General features: G+C 43.3%; 2 protein-coding genes across 3 annotated transcripts in view; both read right to left on the bottom strand.

Annotated features, from left to right (window-relative positions):
• The window catches only part of LOC106604534 (phosphatidylinositide phosphatase SAC2), a 32094-nt gene extending 28366 nt beyond the window's left edge, over positions 1-3728 (bottom strand). For both annotated transcript variants that reach the window (XM_014199238.2, XM_014199249.2), the window contains exons 1-2: positions 3356-3728; positions 715-795 (exon numbers count right to left, since the gene is read on the bottom strand). In XM_014199238.2, the coding sequence (XP_014054713.1) occupies positions 715-795; positions 3356-3452 (178 nt within the window). In that variant the 5' untranslated portion in view covers positions 3453-3728. The remainder of the gene's footprint in view (positions 1-714; positions 796-3355) is intronic.
• Positions 3729-8072: 4344 nt separating this feature from the next.
• Positions 8073-14812, bottom strand: LOC106604528 (BAG family molecular chaperone regulator 3). The gene is made up of 4 exons (XM_014199225.2): positions 14455-14812; positions 11068-11406; positions 10521-10871; positions 8073-10122 (listed from the first exon to the last, which is right to left on the bottom strand). Exons 1-4 carry the CDS (start codon positions 14647-14649, stop codon positions 9304-9306), a joined length of 1704 nt encoding a protein of 567 aa, XP_014054700.2. The 5' UTR covers positions 14650-14812; the 3' UTR covers positions 8073-9303.
• Between the last annotated feature and the right edge of the window lie 5227 nt (positions 14813-20039).

Here is a 20039-nt window from a genome sequence, read left to right as displayed (position 1 = left end):
GGATGCAATTATTCTGAAACTGCAGATCGTTGTTAGAACACTTATTTTCCTACTTCAATCAACCAGTCCATTTTGAATGTGATAAACTGTCGTCATTTAGCTTGTGTATCCAATCATTTAGATACCTTTTTAATAGGACTTTGTTTGCACACTGTGTGTGTGCAGGGAGTGGTCGGAGCGCAATCGAGTGAATGAAACAAGGAGGGGAAAGGGAATTTAGGGAGAAAAACGGTGTGATGCTTGGCTTCTTTTTTGTGGTGCCCCGCAAATCATATGTACAAATGAACACTAGAGTCAAAGCAAATTAATGTTGTTAAGAGAAAGTTTTACTTAGCCATTTGGGCAGCCACAAAGCACATTCCACCGAATACAGATTTTTTTATTTTTATCTCTGGTTAAAGATCGAGCTTTGACGTCTGTTTGAGTACTCATGCCCATCCCTATTTGGTGCTGTGCAAAGGCCAGAACCCAGACTGGAAAACCTTTTACAACTGATTAGATGATAGATGGGATTGAAGCTGGTTGCAAACACTTTTTCCTGTACTTTTGATAGGAAGGGGAGGTTGGAGATGGGCCTGTAGTTGGATAGGATGTCCTGGTCAAGGTTGTGTTTCTTAGTAAGGAAGACTGCAGCTGTTTTGAAGATCGATGGTACCTCTCCAGTCATCCAATAAGCCAGTACTTGTAGCACAAGGCCTACACCATTTCACTTACCTGTATGAAGTTGTATTTTCCCGATGAGACCCTCAACCAGGCCCAAACACACTGGGTTCCAAGCTAACAGAAGGTCTGTTGCTGAAATAAAAAGAGAGAAGAGACAAATCAGAGAAAATAAAGACCTGTGGAGTGGACACAAAGTAAAATCATTTAAGAAAATAGCCCCACAAACAAAGAGCAATTAAGTTATTAAACAGCACATGCATATTAGCCTATTTTCCAAACAGAGCACCAAGTTGATGGATTGTAGGCTATCCCTGGCTGTGCCAGTCTTATGCCGTCCCAATAATATTTACATTGTGGACCATTTGCTGCACTGTCCATGCAAGGTTTGGACTGAGGGTTTCTGATTATACTGTTAGGGATCATCATGGAGCATTACGTTACAGTAGTATCTAGATACTACTGTCTGCAGCCAAGTTCAGAAGTATTTAATGCATCCAGTGCTTAAAACATCAAGAGATTCTTCTCACAGTTCAAATAGACAAGTGTTATCACTTGGGTAGAATACATGTAGAGCTGGAGTATTCAACTCTTACCCTACGAGGTCCGGAGCCTGCTGGTTTTATTTTCTACCTGATAATTAATTGCACCCACCTGGAGTCCCATGTCTAAATCAGTCCCCGATTAGAGGGGAACAATGAAAAAAACAGTGTAACTGGCTTTGAGGTCCAGAGTTGAGTTTGAGGGATGTAAAGAATACATGACAATTTCTTTGACTGAAGCAGAGGTACAAAAACCAGGTCAGAGGGTCACAGACAGTAGCCATGTTTCTGGCAACACTTTTTATAGCAAAACTATAATCGATAGAGTTTAGAATTACACTTTTTTTTTTATTCAACAAGTGGATGGAAACCTAGCCAATGTCAGTTTTCATTCTTAAAAAATAGTGTAGTAACATGAAGCACTGAGGCATTACTACATCACTGCCAAATTACTACATCACAACTAGCTAACTGATGTTGATAACTAAAACAACTTTGGTATAACAGAACTAGACGTCAAGGGTATGTCAAGCAGTTGAAGAGTTGAGTCATGAATGGGCGACAAAGAGGGTGGAGATTGGAGAACATCTAGGTAGCTGAGACAATAACTCTTCCTGTTCCATGGAGTCAGAGAACTGTACTGATCTCAGCGCTGGAGCCCGGGCAGGGAGGTGGAAAATAGAGGCTGCTCCTATATACAAACACATCCGTTTGTCCATGATACAAACTCAACCATAGATTTGTTCAGAAATGTGAAATATTGTGGAAATTCCTGTTGGTGCTAGTGTCAACAAGCCCAATGAGGAATGGAAACCCTTTTCCAATTAAATAATGGAAGAGCAGTGCAACCCAAACCTGTTCAGGCTGGCTACACACCCATGTGACCTCAGCTAGCCCACAGGGCAGTCATTTACATCCATAGTGGCTGCTCCCTCTCAACAGCTTTTTGGTTACAACAGAAAGGCAAGGTTCATCGGCTCAGCTGCTGGCTTTGCTGTGAATTGTCCCGGCTTAGCTCGCCACTCTGTCACAGAGAAGGAGGAGGTGTTTTGGCAAGACACTGGGGTGCAGGTCAGACAGGAGCACAAGCGCTAACGATCTAGCCTAAGGTAGCTACAGATTGTTACACCAGATAATTTGATTTAACCAAAGATTTTTGGTATCCATTACTGGGACTTACAAGGTGCAGTGCATTTGAATTTAGAAAATGCTCTGTTATTAAAATAATGATTTGTTCTCCATTAAGTAATCCAACAATGTGTACGCCTCCATCTTGTCTATTTAAAATCTTCTCTCGTTGATCGAGATAGGTGTCATTATGACATTTGGTACTTTGGGGTGGACCCATCTGTCTCAATTAATCTGGCCTAAGTATGCTTGTCTCCCAAGAAGCAGAACATGTCACCCAAGGTAGTGTGTTGTAGCAGAGAGCCAGTAACTAGTCTGTAAATATGTGGAATTCAGTGTAAAGAAAAAAGGAACCACAACAGATGCTCGAGCGGTATTTCAGGAAATGAACCGTTAACCATGTAGCCAAAGGAATCCAATAAAGCAAGCTCATGTAAGACGAAAAGTGGATGGAGGATGCAGGAATTATGAACCCTAATAACTTTTGTTAAATACAAAACAATTTAAAGACAATTAAACATATGGAGCACTGTCATCGTCTGTTTTGTGGCTCATTGCTAGAATGAAACCCTGCTACATAATACATCATTTTTACTGTTCCCCTCGAGCATCGCAGTCTGTTTACTCCAAATATCACTATCAGGTCAACTGGGCAGTGCCACACTGGACATGAAAGTATGGTAATAACACATTTAATGGCTTGGCAGTTAACATTAGGATGTTTGTTTAGATAGCTAAATAGTTGGGAAGAAATTACATTATTGCAACCAAAAATGGTATGGCACTCGATTTTTAGTAAGGTGCGCGTCCTATATAGTTGTCATTGTCAACGTGTAAAACAATACTTGCTTGAATAACGAAGACATAGCTAAGACATGAGGAAATGCTCATGCCATGGGCTTGACGTCATTGTAGCTAACTATTTAGTTATGGGTTTGTTGTCCGAGCTTACTGATGTAACGTTAGCTAGCTAATTGATGGCTATGAGAAACTGAATTTAAGAATGACAAATGTATTTTGCATACCAGGTCTGGCGTTCATGGTCCCATCTATTCGGCTACACCAAAGAGCATGGTCGCCACTCTGGAGAATATAATGGTCTTTGGCTTGAAACAGCTCCATTTTTACCGGTGTACAGTATTTCAAACCATGTAAATATTTGTGGTCCAACACGGTTAGCTAGCTGCAGCTAGCACGCCTATCTAACGTTACTGACAGGGCGTTGCCCTGACAAGTTGGCTAACGTTTGCTTTGCTTATTTTAAATCTTCTTTCTTAGTTCAAAAAGTAGACATAATGAGACACTTATTCAATGTGTGAAAATGTAGCTGGTTATTCATTTCCAGTTGAAAGACCGACTGTCGATTTCCTGCAGAAACAATCACACGTGACTTCTTCTATGGATGTTTAATCGCGGTTGGCAACCAACTTTAATGTGCATTACCGCCACCAACTGGATTGGAGTGTACAACAAAGACATGGCCGCCAACTCCATTGTGTAAACATGTACAATTATCTGTTGCTCTTTTTGTCAAAGCCACCTTAAACTCAGGAACACTAAAAGCTGTACCTGTCCTCCCCACCTGTCCTCCCCTGATCTATTTGTGAATACATTCAAAACAGCATAGAATTGTGTTCTTAAATGTTCACTTACAACTGAATCTACTCCTTCCTCAACAGCTCTTACCCGCTCAGGCAACACTAGATATATCACTGGCTGAGGGAGAAACCAAGGTGGGATAGCAGGAAGAACAACAGAAGGGCTAAACTCCCTCCCAAACAACACCATCTATCTCACCATGTCATTGCCTATCTACCCAAAACTTGTATTCAGATTTTGTTTGTGTTTCCAGCACTCTAGGAGTACCTTTTTTTGTAGGATGTGCAACCTTATGTCCTTTTAGATTTACCCAATATGGGAACTCCTGAGTGCCCCACAACATATTCTTAGGGCTTGGGCATAGATTACATCTAGCTTTTTTAAATATGTCTGAGCTGCTGATCCATATGCTACACTTCCATTATCCAGTGATGACCTTAACATTTAACAGCATTCTATCTGCCCCCCACTCCATTCCTGACAGGAGACGCATCACATTCAATATTTTCTTTCCTTTGACAACTACTCTGTTAAAATGCTCTGCCCATGTAATTCGTCTCATTCAAGCATTGCATGTATCCCCCACCATCTCTCTCTGATCCAGGACCCCTGGATGTTCTCTGACCCTCTCTCTCCCACGCTGTCCATCTTCTGTCAGATTATTTGAGCTGTGCACCTTCACAAATGCCTGGGCTAACATCTCTGCCTTCTCCATATCTCTCACTGCGACAATCTCCCACTTTCCAGCACAGGGAGATCCCAATCTCGTCTGACCCCACGCATCCTCTTAATCATCTACCATACCTCTCCCACAGGAGTGGTCCTTTTTATGTTTCCACAGAACCCAGCACCAACACTCCCTCTTAGCTGTCCTAATGATCCTCCTTACTACTGATTGTGCTTGTTTATACTGAATCAGGTGCTGGTAATTATAGGACCTTTTCAACATTCTGAATGCCCTGTTCCTACTCTTCACAGCTTCTCCACACTCAACACTCCACCAGGGGACTGCGTTACTCTTTGTCCCCCCTGTACCCATAGGAATCACCTGCCTTGCTCTTTGTCCCCCCTGTACCCATAGTAATATCCTTCCCTGCGGCCCCTACTATTGCTCCTCTTACTTCATCATTGAATGTTTCTATATCTGAATTGAGATCAACCCGAGACAGCTCTTGTTCACTCAAATCCTGAAACTGACCCCTCTCTGCTTTCTCAAATATCTCCTCAATCCATTTCCTACTGAATCTTCCACCCTCATTCCTACAGTACACATGATAGGATAGTGATTACTAACCACAGTGGATTCCTCCAAATCCTCCCAACTACATCTGCCTGCCATTGAACATGATATCAGAGTAAGACCCAGAGCAGATTCATTTCCAGTTACTGTGTCAATCCTGGTTCCACGGCTATCATTAAGTCTCACAAGCCTTTTCTCATCAAGTAGTTCCTCCAACACTTGTCCATTTACATCAGTCCGTAACCCTCCACATAGCGTATTATGAGCATTAAAAACCCCATACCACATTAGCTGTCTCCTATCTTGACCTTCTACATTCCCAAGGGCCATCAACTCTAGTCTCTTACACAGGTTGTAAAAGTTCACTATTACCATATTCCCCTTCCCAACCACACCTCTACCACTACATACTCCTGTTCAACCCCCTCTCCCACACACCTATACGGGATCCCCCGCATTATAAAGGTAGCACACCCACCTCCTCCCCCTGCCACCCTATCTCTACGGACTGCAACATAACCTTGTATTACAAAATCTAGAGTAGGTTTAAGCCATGTCTCCTGGAGACATATCACGTCAGGTTTTACCGGTAACTCCTCAAGAAACTGTTTGAACTCTTGCCCATTAAGCCATCAAACTTCTGTCATTCCATTGAATGACTAACACCATTATGAAAATTAACCAATACATGATTCCTGGCTGGACTGATTCTCAATCTTATTGAGGTCATCCTGTACATTTTCCCATGTCAGTCCTGTGATCCCAAGACACTTCACTGCCTGCTCCACTATGATCTGTATCTTCTTAGACTTAGATTGTAATTTTTCTGTGCAATTGATTGCTGCGGTCACAAATGTAACAACCTTCCTCATATCTACTACCAGTCTTGTATTCGCCCCCATTCTGCTTCCTACATCACGCCCAACCTGCATCCCGACCTGCCCTTGAATACTTTCTCTACTGGGTGCCCCGTTTTGTTTCTGCGTGAACTACCTTCACTGCTTCTGCATACCAGATTTTACGCTCACTCCACACCTGCTGCACTTCCACCTGTCTTTTCATCAATGCACAACCCCCATATGGCACACTATAGGCGCCCCCAGAGTTACAGCAGTTTAACTGGACCCCGTCTCCACATTCCCCATATGCATGTTTTCCCCCACACTTCGCACATCTCCTTTTGCCTTTACGCACCGCCGCCACATGCCCAAACCTTTGACAGTTAAAGCAACGCAATGGTTTTGGAACATAAGCTCACACATAGTAACTCATATACCCAATCCTAACTTTTTCTGGCAGTACCAGATCCTCAAAGTTTAGTAGCACTGACAGGCTATTCACCTTCCCATCTGGAGGCACTGTGCCTCAATAAGAGAGCCTCCCTTCATGTTGACCTTTATTTCTTTCATGTTAACAATTCCTGGAACCCCTGTAATAACTCCATTCACCCACTACGTCCAGTTTGAGCCAGCATGCTACTAATCAAATCAAATGCATTTATAAAGCCCTTTTTAGTATATGTCACACAGTGCTTACACAGAAACCCAGCCTAAAACCCCAAACAGCAAGCAATGCAGATGTAGAAGCCCAGTGGCTAGGAAAAACTCCCCAGAGAAAGGCAGGGAAACCTAGAGAGTAACCAGGCTCTGAGGGGTGGCCTGTACTCTTCTGGCTGTCCCAGGTGGAGATTATAAGAGTACATGGCCATTAAGGCCAGAACGTTCTTCAAGACGTTCAAAGTATCAACAGCACTAGAGGGATATCAACAGACCACACTACCCTGAGACAAGGCTGAGTATAGCCCACGAAGATCTCCTCCACCACCACACGAGCCCGAGGGGGGTGCAAAATCAGCCCAAAAAAAATCAACACCTTGAACTCCACTTCTCTCAGTACAACACAGCAAACCTGAACCTCCCTCATCACTACTCTCTTCCGACAAGACCTGCAAAGGTGCCTCAGGATTCCTCTTTTTCTTACCCTTTAATCTCACTACTTTACCTACACATTTTTCCACTCCACCACTACACTCCATCCCGTCCTCCTCAACACCTCACCCCCCCGCCTTTCCATCCATCTCTTCCCCAGTCACAGCCAAGTCAGTGTTGCTCAACCGCCTCCACAGGATTTCACGCTCCAAAACAATCACACGTGACCTTACTCTTCATTCTATATCGAGCTCCACCAGGTGCGCTCGATTTACCTTGCCCAGTGCACCGATTGGCGGACGTCTCTTTTCTGGGACTGTTCAATATGAGCTCCGCCTAGGCTAGAGAAAAATCCAACGTACAGTAAAATTAAGGTATTCAAATGCTCAGCTGTTTGTTCTGATTGAGTCTGAATTTGTGACACGTCTCTCATCAAAATTCGACATTCAATTCAAATACTGTTTTATTGATATACTGGTATTTGAGTAATTACACATTTAGGCTACCAGTTATTATCAACGTTGTTAGGCTGGTTATGAATGTTGAAGGTCGATCATATCAAACTTTCACTTCCCCCTTATGTTTGTATGTTGAAATTGTACTAGTTATGATATTATTTAAGGTGGCACTTACAGCAGGGTTATATGCTCCCTTAGTGAAAAACACAAGTTTGGTGGTGAATGGAATGTATTATTGAATGGAATATATTAAACCTAAAAATAAACACCCCATGCCAAGTTAATAAGAGTGCTTACTCAAGACTGTGCATTCTCCTAAAATGTGTCATTTTTTTCCTGGATCTACCATGTGTTGCTTGTCTCAAATAAGACATGATGGAGTCAAGGTGTGAAGTGATGGTGAGGATACAAGGTGAGGTTTAGATTTGCGTAAACCATATAGAACCACTTGATAGCAAGGATGGCAACATATCACAATACTGTAACCTACTGTGAAATCACTCAATTATAGACTATGTCAAAATAAATCATTTTATTTACAACCATGCCAATGTGACTCCAAGCTGTCAACACTGCAACATCCTGCAATGCACAAGCTGTGATAAACAATGCATACTTTTACATTGACCCTTTGAATTGTTATTCTTGATTAGCAGCTGATGCTGATAGTCTCACATCTCATGAGGTTATGCATCTCACATCCAACATTTCTAAATGCATTCTTAACTTAATAAATAATTCCTTTCTTTAAATAACATTACAAGTGAAATTACAAATGTAAAAATGTTGTAAAACATTCTACCAATTTTAAATCTTACTTGAATCAAAGGTGATGGGATGTAATTGTTGAATGTAACATATCAAGTTCCCTAATAATTATAAATGAAATATAAACATATTATAATGGTGAAATAAGTGCCAAGACCCCAAAATAGGCAATGCACCTACAGGCTGAAACTAATGAAACCCGAAGTAACTCTATCAACCATGTAATTTGTTGGGTGTGTGTTAAATAACTCATATTTTTGGGAAAAATAATTGAGAGGAAGAAAAGGAAGATTCTGCCCTCAAGTGGCTCTTTGTCACCTGAGGTCCAAAAATAAATTGTTTTCTCTGACTGAATCATTAACATTCACTAACATTTATCCCATTTCTTCATATGGAATCTGAGGTAAATATTGTTTCTCGAAGTAGTGGATTAGAACTAAGAGGGAATATTAGACATCACTAACAATAGCCACTGAAGCCCTTTCTTAGACAGAGAGATGTAGCCTACTCTATACATACCAACAACCAGTGTTCTCTTATTGAATATGTATTGAACAACTTTACAACAACCACGTCACATGGTCCAAAGGCAACAACATAGATGTACTCTTTTTTTTTTTTTAAATAAGCTATTTTCATAGTATTTTCCTATATGGATGGATAAAGGCCTCTTAGATCGTCTCCATTCTGCATGTGTCCTTAACACACTGAACATGACAATGGTCTTGCAAAAAAGACATTGGCACGGCAAAAGGCAACAACAGTGGCTAAACATTGAATACATGATGCACTCAGATACCACCATCACATATGTGGTGAATACCAGACAATACCAACACTGTAAATTAAGCAAACATGCATCTTATAGTTCATATGTGATATCTGCCGTAGAATGGTGGGAATAGGGAGCATTGGGAGCAGCCTATTTCCACGTCATATTCGATGCCGTTTCTCATCTCTTCACTCTAATAAAGCAGTCATTATGAGATCTCCCTGGCCATCTCCACATTCGCTTGGCTGATCGCGCTGGGCTGCTCTCCTTTCTGTGGCGGGCTCTCGCCCTCCATCGAGGATTCACTGACTGGCTCCGATGGCCGCTCATCCAGCATCTCCAGTGCATCCAGTATGGTCTGAACCTTCCGGACTCCGTCACGTCGCGCCTGTCGCACATCCACACTCCCCTCTGGGTCCACTGAGTCCAATGCCAAAAGCTCTTTGGTCAACAGCTCCTCCAGCAGCAAGTACCTCTTATCGTTCTTCTTCCCATCAAAGCATTTCACCTCTTGCTCCAGTTTCGCCACTCTCGCCACTATCTTTTGTACTTTAGCCAAGCCTGGGTGACACTGAGCGGCGGACTCGTTTTCTGCTTTTGTGGGCGGGACATCCTGTGGAGCAGGAGCATCCACTGGCTCCTGGGCTTCTGGTTTCGGGGGCATCTGGACCGTGATGTTTGCTGTCTGTTTCGGCTGCGGTTGCGGCTGTGGCTGTTGTGGAGGTTGTGGTTGTTGTTGGTACTGTTCAGGTTGTTGGTATTTTTCTGGCTTTTGATACTGTTGTGGCTGTTGTGGTTGTTGGTACTGTTCAGATTGTTGGTATTGTTGTGGCTGTTGTTGTGGTTGTTGGTGTTGTTGGTATTGTTGTGGCTGCTGTGGCTGTTGTGGTCGTTGTGACATCTGTGGCTGTTGAAGCTGCTGTGTGTCAGCCTCTCTCTGCACTGTTTGGGGATACTGAGAGATCTCCTGCTCCTGCTCCATTCTGTGGGGTGATTCTCTCTGTGGGACATGAAGGTGGTGGTGGACCTGGGGAAGGAAGAAGGAATTATTTGCATGTTGCTATTTATTGTCATGAATCTTGACCTGGAGGCAGCTCTGCAGAGTGGTCACTAACTAGCACAGCTACAAAGTTATATAATCTGATTTTATGCCTAACCTTAACCACACTGCTAACCTTAACCTTAAATGTTTACGATATAGGCAATTTTGATGTTGCAGCTGGCCTATCTAGCGGAAATCACTCAGTTCTACCTCTTGGGCAAGATTCATGACAATAAATGTCAACCTGCTAATTATTCATCAGGAATAATGTAAAATGTGCTATTCTGGCATTTATGGCTTGTACGTATATTATACTTTTTATATAGATGATTCCTACTGTTATTGGACTGGCAATAGGTGAAGCGATGATGGAAAAAAGGTACCTGTGGTCTCTCTGTAATGACCTGTGCACTGAGGGGAGACTGGCTCCTCATATGCGGAGGGATATGGATGGCGGCAGTCTCACGGTGCTGGGGAAGCACGCTCGGGGAGGGGGAGGCACGGTCCCGGGAAGAAGGCGTGGGCCCATGATGACCGCTCCAGTCCTCTGGTTGTAGGTGGTGGAAGGAGGGCTGGAGCTCTGAGTAAGCCGGAAAGCGCTGGGTGTAGAGAGTGGAGTTGACAGGGGCTTGTTGTGGGTGACCTCCGGCCCTCTCGTGGATCACTGGTATGGTGATGTAACCTGCCTGGAGGCCTGTGCTACTGGGTCGTGGGGGCTGGTGGAGGGGGTGGCCCTAAGGAATGAAAGTCTAGCATGAATCAGAGGAAGTACAATTGTATATTCAATATTACAAGTAGCTCTAGAAGTAGCTAGAGGTTTAGTTTGATTCCAACATCAAACACCTGCATGTAACTACAACTTTCTCTGCAAATCCTCCAATGACATCAGTCATTGGAGGATAGTAATCTCATTAGCTAAATCAATCTCACCTCAGGTCCTTGTGAACTAGGCGAACAGGACATGTAGGGCTCAGGGGTAGTGCTCTCGGAGGGACCCTGCAAAGGAGATCTAGGCCTGCAGTGGAGCGTCGGGGTGGGGGAGGGTGTCCGCCCGTCTGCTCGTACATTTTGCAGAGCAGTCGGCTGAATGTACGGGAAACATTGGTGTTGCTGTTGCTGACGGATGTCTCCGCCTTCATGGCAGACTGGGATTGGGATGTAACCCTGACGGAGGGTGGGGTGCTTCATGTCTCTCACGAAGGCCTTCTGTATCTCCTGAGGACTCGGCTCTGGGGGCACACTGGGGCCATTTTGAGACAGCTGGCTGACCTGAAGAAGAAAAAAAGTCTGAATTAATACATATCCAAGGCATGCAAATAAGTATGTGAGTGAAACCCTAGCCCCAGAGGCAAGCAATTACTGCCAATCTATCATAAAATGTGTTTTCTATGAGGGAATGATGTCCAACATCCCGGAAAGATTTGCTATTTTTTCCAAACTAAGACCATTAGGCTATTAAGATTAAATTGAGATTGATTGAACAGAGCCATTTGCTAGAGGCTGAAAGAAATATGTCTGCTCTGGAATCTGCTCTGGTATATATAAGCAAAAAGCATTCGGTACATTGTGAAATATCCCTGGGTGATGTCAAAAGTATCACTTCTCTGACCACTTGGAAGAGGAAACTACACTCTTAGGGGGAAAAAAGGTCCTATTTAGAACCAAAAAAGGTTCTTCAGCTGTGCCCATAAGAGAACCCTTTGAATAACCCTTTTTGGTTCCAGGAAGAACCATTTTGGATTCCATGTAGAACCCTTTCCACAGAGGGTTCTCTTCTAAATGAAACCCAAAAGGGTTCTACCTGGAACCAAAAAGGGTTCTGCTATGGGGACAGCCAAAGAACCCTTTTGGAACCGTTTTTTCGTGTAGTTCTTATCCAATTGCAAGTATGTGCCTGTCAGAAGAAGCAAGCCATCACTACATGTGGGTATGTAGGCTCTGCATTTGTTGGTTTTCTAGGCAGTGTTTACTATCATAAAACATAACAAATCATAGTTGTCTCATGTCCTCACATGTATGTTGATCATAATTCACAGTGGAGACTTAAAAGAAAACTCCATGATGCTGTCTTGGTGATCACCAAGACAACCAATTAAGCAGTCATCTGTCAGAGTGAGACATCTGACTGTGACAGCAGGGAACAGTTTCTCTGTGATATCACTACATGACCAGTTTTGGGATTAATCCTAGAAGCGTGCCAGTGGCCATCGAAGGTGAGCATTTGCCCACTGACGTCGGTTACGATGGCGAACTGCAGTCAGGTCAACACCCTGGTGAGGACGACGAGCACGCAGATGAGCTTCCCTAAGACGGTTTCTGACAGTTTGTGCAAAAATTCTTCAGTTGTGCAAACCCATAGTTTCATCAGCTGTCCTGGTGGCTGGTCTCAGACGATCCCGCAGGTGAAGAAGCCGGAGGTGGAGGTCCTGGGCTGGCGTGGTTACACGTGGTCTGCGGTTGTGAGGCCATTTGAACGTACTGCCAAATTCTCAAAAACAACGTTGGAGGCATGCCAATTGCACGCTCCCTCAAAACTTGGAGACATCTCTGGCATTGTGTTGTGTGACAAAACTGCACATTTTAGAATTGTCTTTTCTTGTCCCCAGCACAAGGTGCACCTTTGTAATGATCATGCTGTTTAATCCGCTTCTTGATATGCCACCACTGTCAGGTGGATGGATTATCTTGGCAAAGGAGAAATGCTCACTAACAGGCATGTAAACAAATTTGTGCACAAAATTTGACAGAAATGCGCTTTTTGTGCGTATGGAACACTTCTGGGATCTTTTATTTCAGCTCATGAAACATGGGAACAACACTACATCTTCCGTGTATATATTTGTTCAGTATAAGTCCACACAGTTTGATACGACAAAGACAAAAGTTTGTCCACAAGACTGTCGGCCCATTGGACTCACTGTATTGGAACAGTCTCAAGCTGCCATGACTATGTAATAACAAAATTGCTGTATATTGCATGGTAATAACAATTACAATTAAATATGACTTAAGAGTGCTGTGTGCGGTATATTCTACCTTTTCTTTACATCATTCCTTGACTTTGTTTTATACAACAAAAGTAGTTATGACACAGCCAATAGCTCTGAACGACCCTTTGCCCTCTGCCATTTTGGCAGGGTCCCTGTGCACTGCCAGCATTACACCAATTTTATCCCCTGACAGCTGTGTCTTTCCAGCAGATTCTTAGTGACACTAACTTCGGACAGCAGAAAGTGTTGATCTTCCTAATGCAAGACGCCAACTGGCAGCCTAGGGTCTGCTCCTCCAACCCTTCAACATTTAAAGTTGACACATCGTACTTCTGCACAGTTCAATGGTGTAAAACCATATCAACAAATTCAGTGATTTGTTAATTTAATGTAGGCTATTGTAGGTTCCTTGGAGCTGTTATATATGGGTGGGTGATGAACACCTTCAAATCCCTTGTAAGGAAAAGTTTTAGTAAGAAAAAGGTGCTATCTAAAAACCTAAATGGGTTCTTTGGCTGTCCTGGTAGAAGAACCCTTTGAAGAATCCCTTTTGATTCCAGGTAGATCCCATTTGAGTTCAATGTTGAACCCTACACACAACCCTTTTCTACATGGAACCCAAAAGAATTCTACCTGAAACCAAAAAAGGGTTATCCTATGTGGGGACAGCCAAATAAACCTTTTGGAACCCCTATTTTCTAAGAGTGTACGAAATATGAACAAATGCAGTCTGGAGTCTGCTTGGCCTAATAGGCTTTAAATAAACATTATGGAAATGGTCAAACGCTCAAAGGCATGGCTTTACATATGACTGCAGTGCGTCATCAACAAACCTGCCAGCTTAGATCATAACACAAGATCATAGCCTTTTATAACAGCCGTTGCTCAGCTTCGACCATAACACAAGAACATAGCCGTTTATAACAGCTATTGCTATTGTTAGTTAACCCGTTATAATGCATGTGGGAGAGCGCTGGAGCCTACAATAGACAACATTCCATTGCGTTGGCGTATATTAAGTCTTAGCAGAGGGAATTTGTAGCCCATGTTTTTAAAGTAAATAAAAATATATAGAAGCATAGCCTACTATAAATAGAATATGCCCACTCTGTCTCCCCTATAATATAAGTCAGTGCGTATCAGAAGCAGTGACCATCATTATTAACCACTGAAGCGCTTGATCGAGGACCGTGCCATATATTAGAGAGATGATGTGTTGTGTCTGCCATGCTGTCAAGCAGACATGACATTTCACTCCAACTTTGAATATATATCACACGAGCCCTCCCACGGTACACATCATGTTACTACACATCCATGAGCCTACCTTTTTGAAATCGTGTCTTGGGTCATTCCAGCTTGTTGTGCGATTAATGTGATCCACAAAAAAATGCCATCCTGTCTGTGGGTCAATTTTTATTTCCCATCCTGGCGGTAGAGGATCGTTATTATTGACCATATCCACCATTGGTGACTGTGTGTTCATGCTGCTCAAACTCCTTGATCCTATATACCGTGACATTTTATTCAGTCAACGGACCCTTTAAAGATTCCGCACGGTGACGTGTGGGAGATGGGGCTGGAAGTTTCTCGAAATAAATAGCACGGTAAATGTCGCGTAAAAGTTGCCAGTGTGTCTCGAGATTCAAAGGGTTCCAGCCTGACAGTGAGGCGACTGGCATTTCAGTCAGAAACCTCAAAGTTCTGTTTGCATGTATCCTTCACACGTGGTAGCTGTTTCAGCTCAGATCGTGGCTACGGTTACAAATGTATCGTCGGTCAATGTTGATAAAGTAACGTTATAATTGACAATATATATATCACTACCGGACAAACGTTTTAGAACACCTACTCATTCAAGGGTTTTTCTTTACTCTTACTATTTTCTACATTGTAGAATAAATAGTAAAGACATCAAAACTATGAAATAACACATATGGAATCATGTAGTAACCAAAAAAAGTGTTAAACAAATCTAAATATACTGCTCAAAAAAATAAAGGGAACACTTAAACAACACATCCTAGATCTGAATGAAAGAAATAATCTTATTAAATACTTTTTTCTTTACATAGTTGAATGTGCTGACAACAAAATCACACAAATAATCAATGGAAATCCAATTTATCAACCCATGGAGGTCTGGATTTGGAGTCACACTCAAAATGAAAGTGGAAAACCACACTACAGGCTGATCCAACTTTGATGTAATGTCCTTAAAACAAGTCAAAATGAGGCTCAGTAGTGTGTGTGGCCTCCACGTGCCTGTATGACCTCCCTACAACGCCTGGGCATGCTCCTGATGAGGTGGCGGATGGTCTCCTGAGGGATCTCCTCCCAGACCTGGACTAAAGCATCCGCCAACTCCTGGACAATCTGTGGTGCAACGTGGTGTTGGTGGATGGAGCGAGACATGATGTCCCAGATGTGCTCAATTGGATTCAGGTCTGGGGAACGGGCGGGCCAGTCCATAACATCAATGCCTTCCTCTTGCAGGAACTGCTGACACACTCCAGCCACATGAGGTCTAGCATTGTCTTGCATTAGGAGGAACCCAGGGCCAACCGCACCAGCATATGGTTTCACAAGGGGTCTGAGGATCTCATCTCGGTACCTAATGGCAGTCAGGCTACCTCTGGCGAGCACATGGAGGGCTGTGCGGCCCCCCAAAGAAATGCCACCCCACACCATGACTGACCCACCGCCAAACCGGTCATGCTGGAGGATGTTGCAGGCAGCAGAACGTTCTCCACGGCATCTCCAGACTCTGTCACGTCTGTCACGTGCTCAGTGTGAACCTGCTTTCATCTGTGAAGAGCACAGGGCGCCAGTGGCGAATTTGCCAATCTTGGTGTTCTCTGGCAAATGCCAAACATCCTGCATGGTGTTGGGCTGTAAGCACAACCCCCACCTGTGGACGTCGGGCCCTCATACCACCCTCATGGAGTCTGTTTCTGACCGTTTGAGCAGACACATGCACATTTGTGGCCTGCTGGAGGTCATTTTGCAGGGCTCTGGCAGTGCTTCTCCTGCTCCTCCTTGCACAAAGGCGGAGGTACCGGTTCTGCTGCTGGGTTGTTGCCCTCCTACGGCCTCCTCCACGTCTCCTGATGTACTGACCTGTCTCCTGGTAGCGCCTCCATGCTCTGGACACTACGCTGACAGACACAGCAAACCTTCTTGCCACAGCTCGCATTGATGTGCCATCCTGGATGAGCTGCACTACCTGAGCCACTTGTGTGGGTTGTAGACTCCGTCTCATGCTACCACTAGAGTGAAAGCACCGCCAGCATTCAAAAGTGACCAAAACATCAGCCAGGAAGCATAGGAACTGAGAAGTGGTCTGTGGTCACCACCTGCAGAACCACTCCTTTATTGGGGGTGTCTTGCTAATTGCCTATAATTTCCACCTGTTGTCTATTCCATTTGCACAACAGCATGTGAAATGTATTGTCAATCAGTGTTGCTTCCTAAGTGGACAGTTTGATTTCACAGAAGTGTGATTGACTTGGAGTTACATTGTGTTGTTTAAGTGTTCCCTTTATTTTTTTGAGCAGTGTATATTTGAGATTTGAGATTCTTCAAAGTAGCCACCCTTTGCCTTGATGACAGCTTTGCACACTCTTGGCATTCTATCAACCAGTTTCAAGAGGTAGTCACCTGGAATATATTTCAATTAACAAGTGTGCCTTGTTAAAAGTTCATTTGCGGGCCTCCCGTGTGGCGCAGTGGTCTAAGGCAAAGAAAGAAAAAGCCATATCTCAGACTGGCCAATGTAAAGAAAAGATTAAGATGGGCAAAATAACAGACACTGGACAGAGGAAGATTGACAATTAATCTATGACACTTTTTTCCTAAGTTTGAGGTGTTTGGATCACAAAGAAGAACCTTAGTGAGACACAGAAAAAATTTAAAGATGCTGGAGGAGTGCTTGACGCCATCTGTCAAGCATGGTGGAAGCAAAGCAATGTGATGGTCTGGGGGTGATTTGGTGGTGGTAAAGTGGGAGATTTGTACAGGGTAAAAGGGATCTTGAGGAAGGAAGTCTATCACTCCATTTTGCAACTCCATGCCATACCCTGTGGACGGCGCTTAAATGGAGCCAATTTGGGGCCACTTAGAAATGTCCTTGTTTTTGAAAGAAAAGCACATTTTTCATCCATTAAAATAACATCAAATTGATCAGAAATACAGTGTAGATATTGTTAATGTTGTAAATGACTATTGTAGCTGGAAACGGCAGATTTTTTATGGAATATCTACATAGGCGTACAGAGGCCCATTATCAGCAACCATCACTCCTGTGTTCCAATGGGACGTTGTGTTAGCTAATCCAAGTTTATCATTTTAAAAGGCTAATTGATCATTAGAAAACCCTTTTTCAATTTTGTTAGCACAGCTGAAAACTGTTGTTCTGATTTGAGAAGCAATAAAACTGGCCTTCTTTAGACTAGTTGAGTATCTGGAGCATCAGCATTTATGGGTTCGATTACAGGCTCAAAGGAGCCAGAAACAAAGAAATTTCTCCTGAAACTCGCCCTGGTGCACAACTGAGCAAGAAGACAAGTACATTAGAGTGTCTAGTTTGAGAAACAGATGCCTCACAAGTCCTCAACTGGCAGCTTCATTAAATAGTACCCGCATAACACCAGTCTCAACGTCAACAGCGAAGAGGTGACTCCGGGATGCTGGCCTTCTAGGCAGAGTTGCAAAGAAAAAGCCATATCTCAGACTGGTCAATAAAAAGAAAAGATTAAGATGGGCAAAAAAACAGACACTGGACAGAGGAAAAAGGACATTTCTAAGTGACCCCAAACTTTTGACCAGTAGTGTATATATATACACACACTACCAGTCAAAAGTTTTAGAACATCTACTCATTCAAGGGTTTTTCTTTATTTTGACTATTTTCTACATTGTAGAATAATAGTGTAGACATCAAAACTATGAAATAACACATATGGATCATGTAGTAACCAAAAAAGTGTTAAACAATATATTTTAGATGCTTCAAAGGCCACCCTTTGAATTGATGACAGCTTTGCACACTTTTGGCATTGTCTCAACCAGCTTTACCTGGAATGCTTTTTCAACCGCCTTTAAGGGGTTCTCACATATGCTGAGCACTTGTTGGCTGCTTTTCCTTCACTCTGTGGTCAAACTAATTTTTTATTTTATTTCACCTTTATATAACCAGGTAGGCTAGTTGAGAACAAGTTCTCATTTACAACTGCGACCTGTCCAAGATAAAGCAAAGCAGTGCGTCACAAACAACAACACAGAGTTACACATGGAATAAACAAACAAACAGTCAATAATACAATAGAAAAAGTCTATATACAGTGTGTGCAAATGAGGTAGGATAAGGGAGGTAAGGCAATAAATAGGCCATAGTGGCTAAATAATTACAATATAGCAATTAAACACTGGAGTGATAGATGTGTAGAAGATGAATGTGCAAGTAGAGATACTGGGGTGCAAAGGAGCAAAATAAATCAAATAAATAACAGTATAGGGATGAGGTAGTTGTATGGGCTATTTACAGATGGGCTAAGTACAGGTGCAGTGATCTTTGAGCTGCTCTGACAGCTGGTGCTTAAAGTTACTGAGGGAGATATGAGTCTCCAGCTTCAGTGATTTTTGCAGTTCATTCCAGTCATTGGCAGCAAAGAACTGGAAGGAAAGGTAGCCAAAGGAGGAATCGGCTTTGGCGGTGACCAGTGAAATATACCTGCTGGAGCGCGTGCTGCTATGGTGACCAGTGAGCTGAGATAAGGCGGGGCTTTACCTAGCAAAGACTTACAGATGACCTGGAGCCAATGGGTTTGGCGACGAATATGAAGTGAGGGCCAGCCAACGAGAGCATACAGGTCGCAGTGGTGGGTAGTATATGGGGCTTTGGTGGGTGACAAAACGGATGGCACTGTGATAGACTGCATACAATTTGCTGAGTAGAGTGTTGGAGGCGATTTTGTAAATGACACCGCCGAAGTCAAGGATCGGTAGGATAGTCAGTTTTACGAGGGTATGTAATCTAACCAGACACCTAGGTCTTTGTAGTTGTCCACATATTCTAAGTCAGAACCGTCCAGAGTAGTGATGCTGGACGGGTGGGCAGGTGTGGGCAGTGATCGGTTGAAGAGCATGCATTTAGTTTTACTTGCATTTAAGAGCAGTTGGAGGCCACGGAAGGAGACTTGTATGGCATTGAAGCTCGCCTGGAGGTTAGCTAACAGTGGTGTCGTCTGCGTAGAGGTGGATCAGAGAATCACCAGCAGCAAGAGCGACATCCCAAATCATCTCAATTGGTTTGAGGTCGGGTGATCTTGGAGGCCAGGTCATCGGATGCAGCACTCCATCACTCTCCTTCTTGGTCAAATAGCCCTTACACAGCCTAGAAGTGTGTTGGATCATTGTCCTGTTGAAAAACAAATGATAGTGCCACTAAGCGCAAACCAGATGGGATGGTGAATCGTTGCAGAATGCTGTGGTAGCCATGCTGGTTAAGTGTGCCTTGAATTCTAAATAAATCACTGACAGTGTCACCAGCAAAGCACCGTCACAGCTCCTCCTCCATGCTTTACAGTGGGAACCACACATAAAAAGATCATCTGTTCACCTACTCTGAGTCTCACAAAGACACAGCTGTTGGAACCAAAAATCTCAAATTTGGACTCATCAGACCAAATGTCAGATTTCCACCGCAACAAGTCTCTTCTTATTATTGTCCTTTATTAGTGGTTTCTTTGCAGCAATTCGACCATGAAGGCCTGATTCACAGTCTCCTCTGAACAGTTGATGTTGAGATGTGTCTCTTCCTTTAACTCTGAAGCATTTATTTGGGCTGCAATTTCTGAGGCTGGTAACTCTAATGAACGCATCCTCTGCAGCAGAGGTAACTCTGGGTCTTCC

This window comes from Salmo salar, chromosome ssa01, assembly GCF_905237065.1.
Source record: "Salmo salar chromosome ssa01, Ssal_v3.1, whole genome shotgun sequence".
NCBI classification, from domain to species: Eukaryota; Metazoa; Chordata; class Actinopteri; order Salmoniformes; family Salmonidae; genus Salmo; species Salmo salar.
This window is presented reverse-complemented; position numbering and strand designations above follow the sequence as displayed.

Excerpts from the sequence above, each read along its gene's own strand:
- LOC106604528 (XM_014199225.2), bottom strand. The coding sequence starts at position 14,649 with ATGTCACGGTATATAGGATCAAGGAGTTTGAGCAGCATGAACACACAG. Across the intron at positions 11,407-14,454 it reads CAAGACACGATTTCAAAAAG|GTCAGCCAGCTGTCTCAAAA; the intron begins GTAGGCTCATGG and ends TTTCTTCTTCAG. Across the intron at positions 10,123-10,520 it reads TCATTACAGAGAGACCACAG|GTCCACCACCACCTTCATGT; the intron begins GTACCTTTTTTC and ends TTCCTTCCCCAG.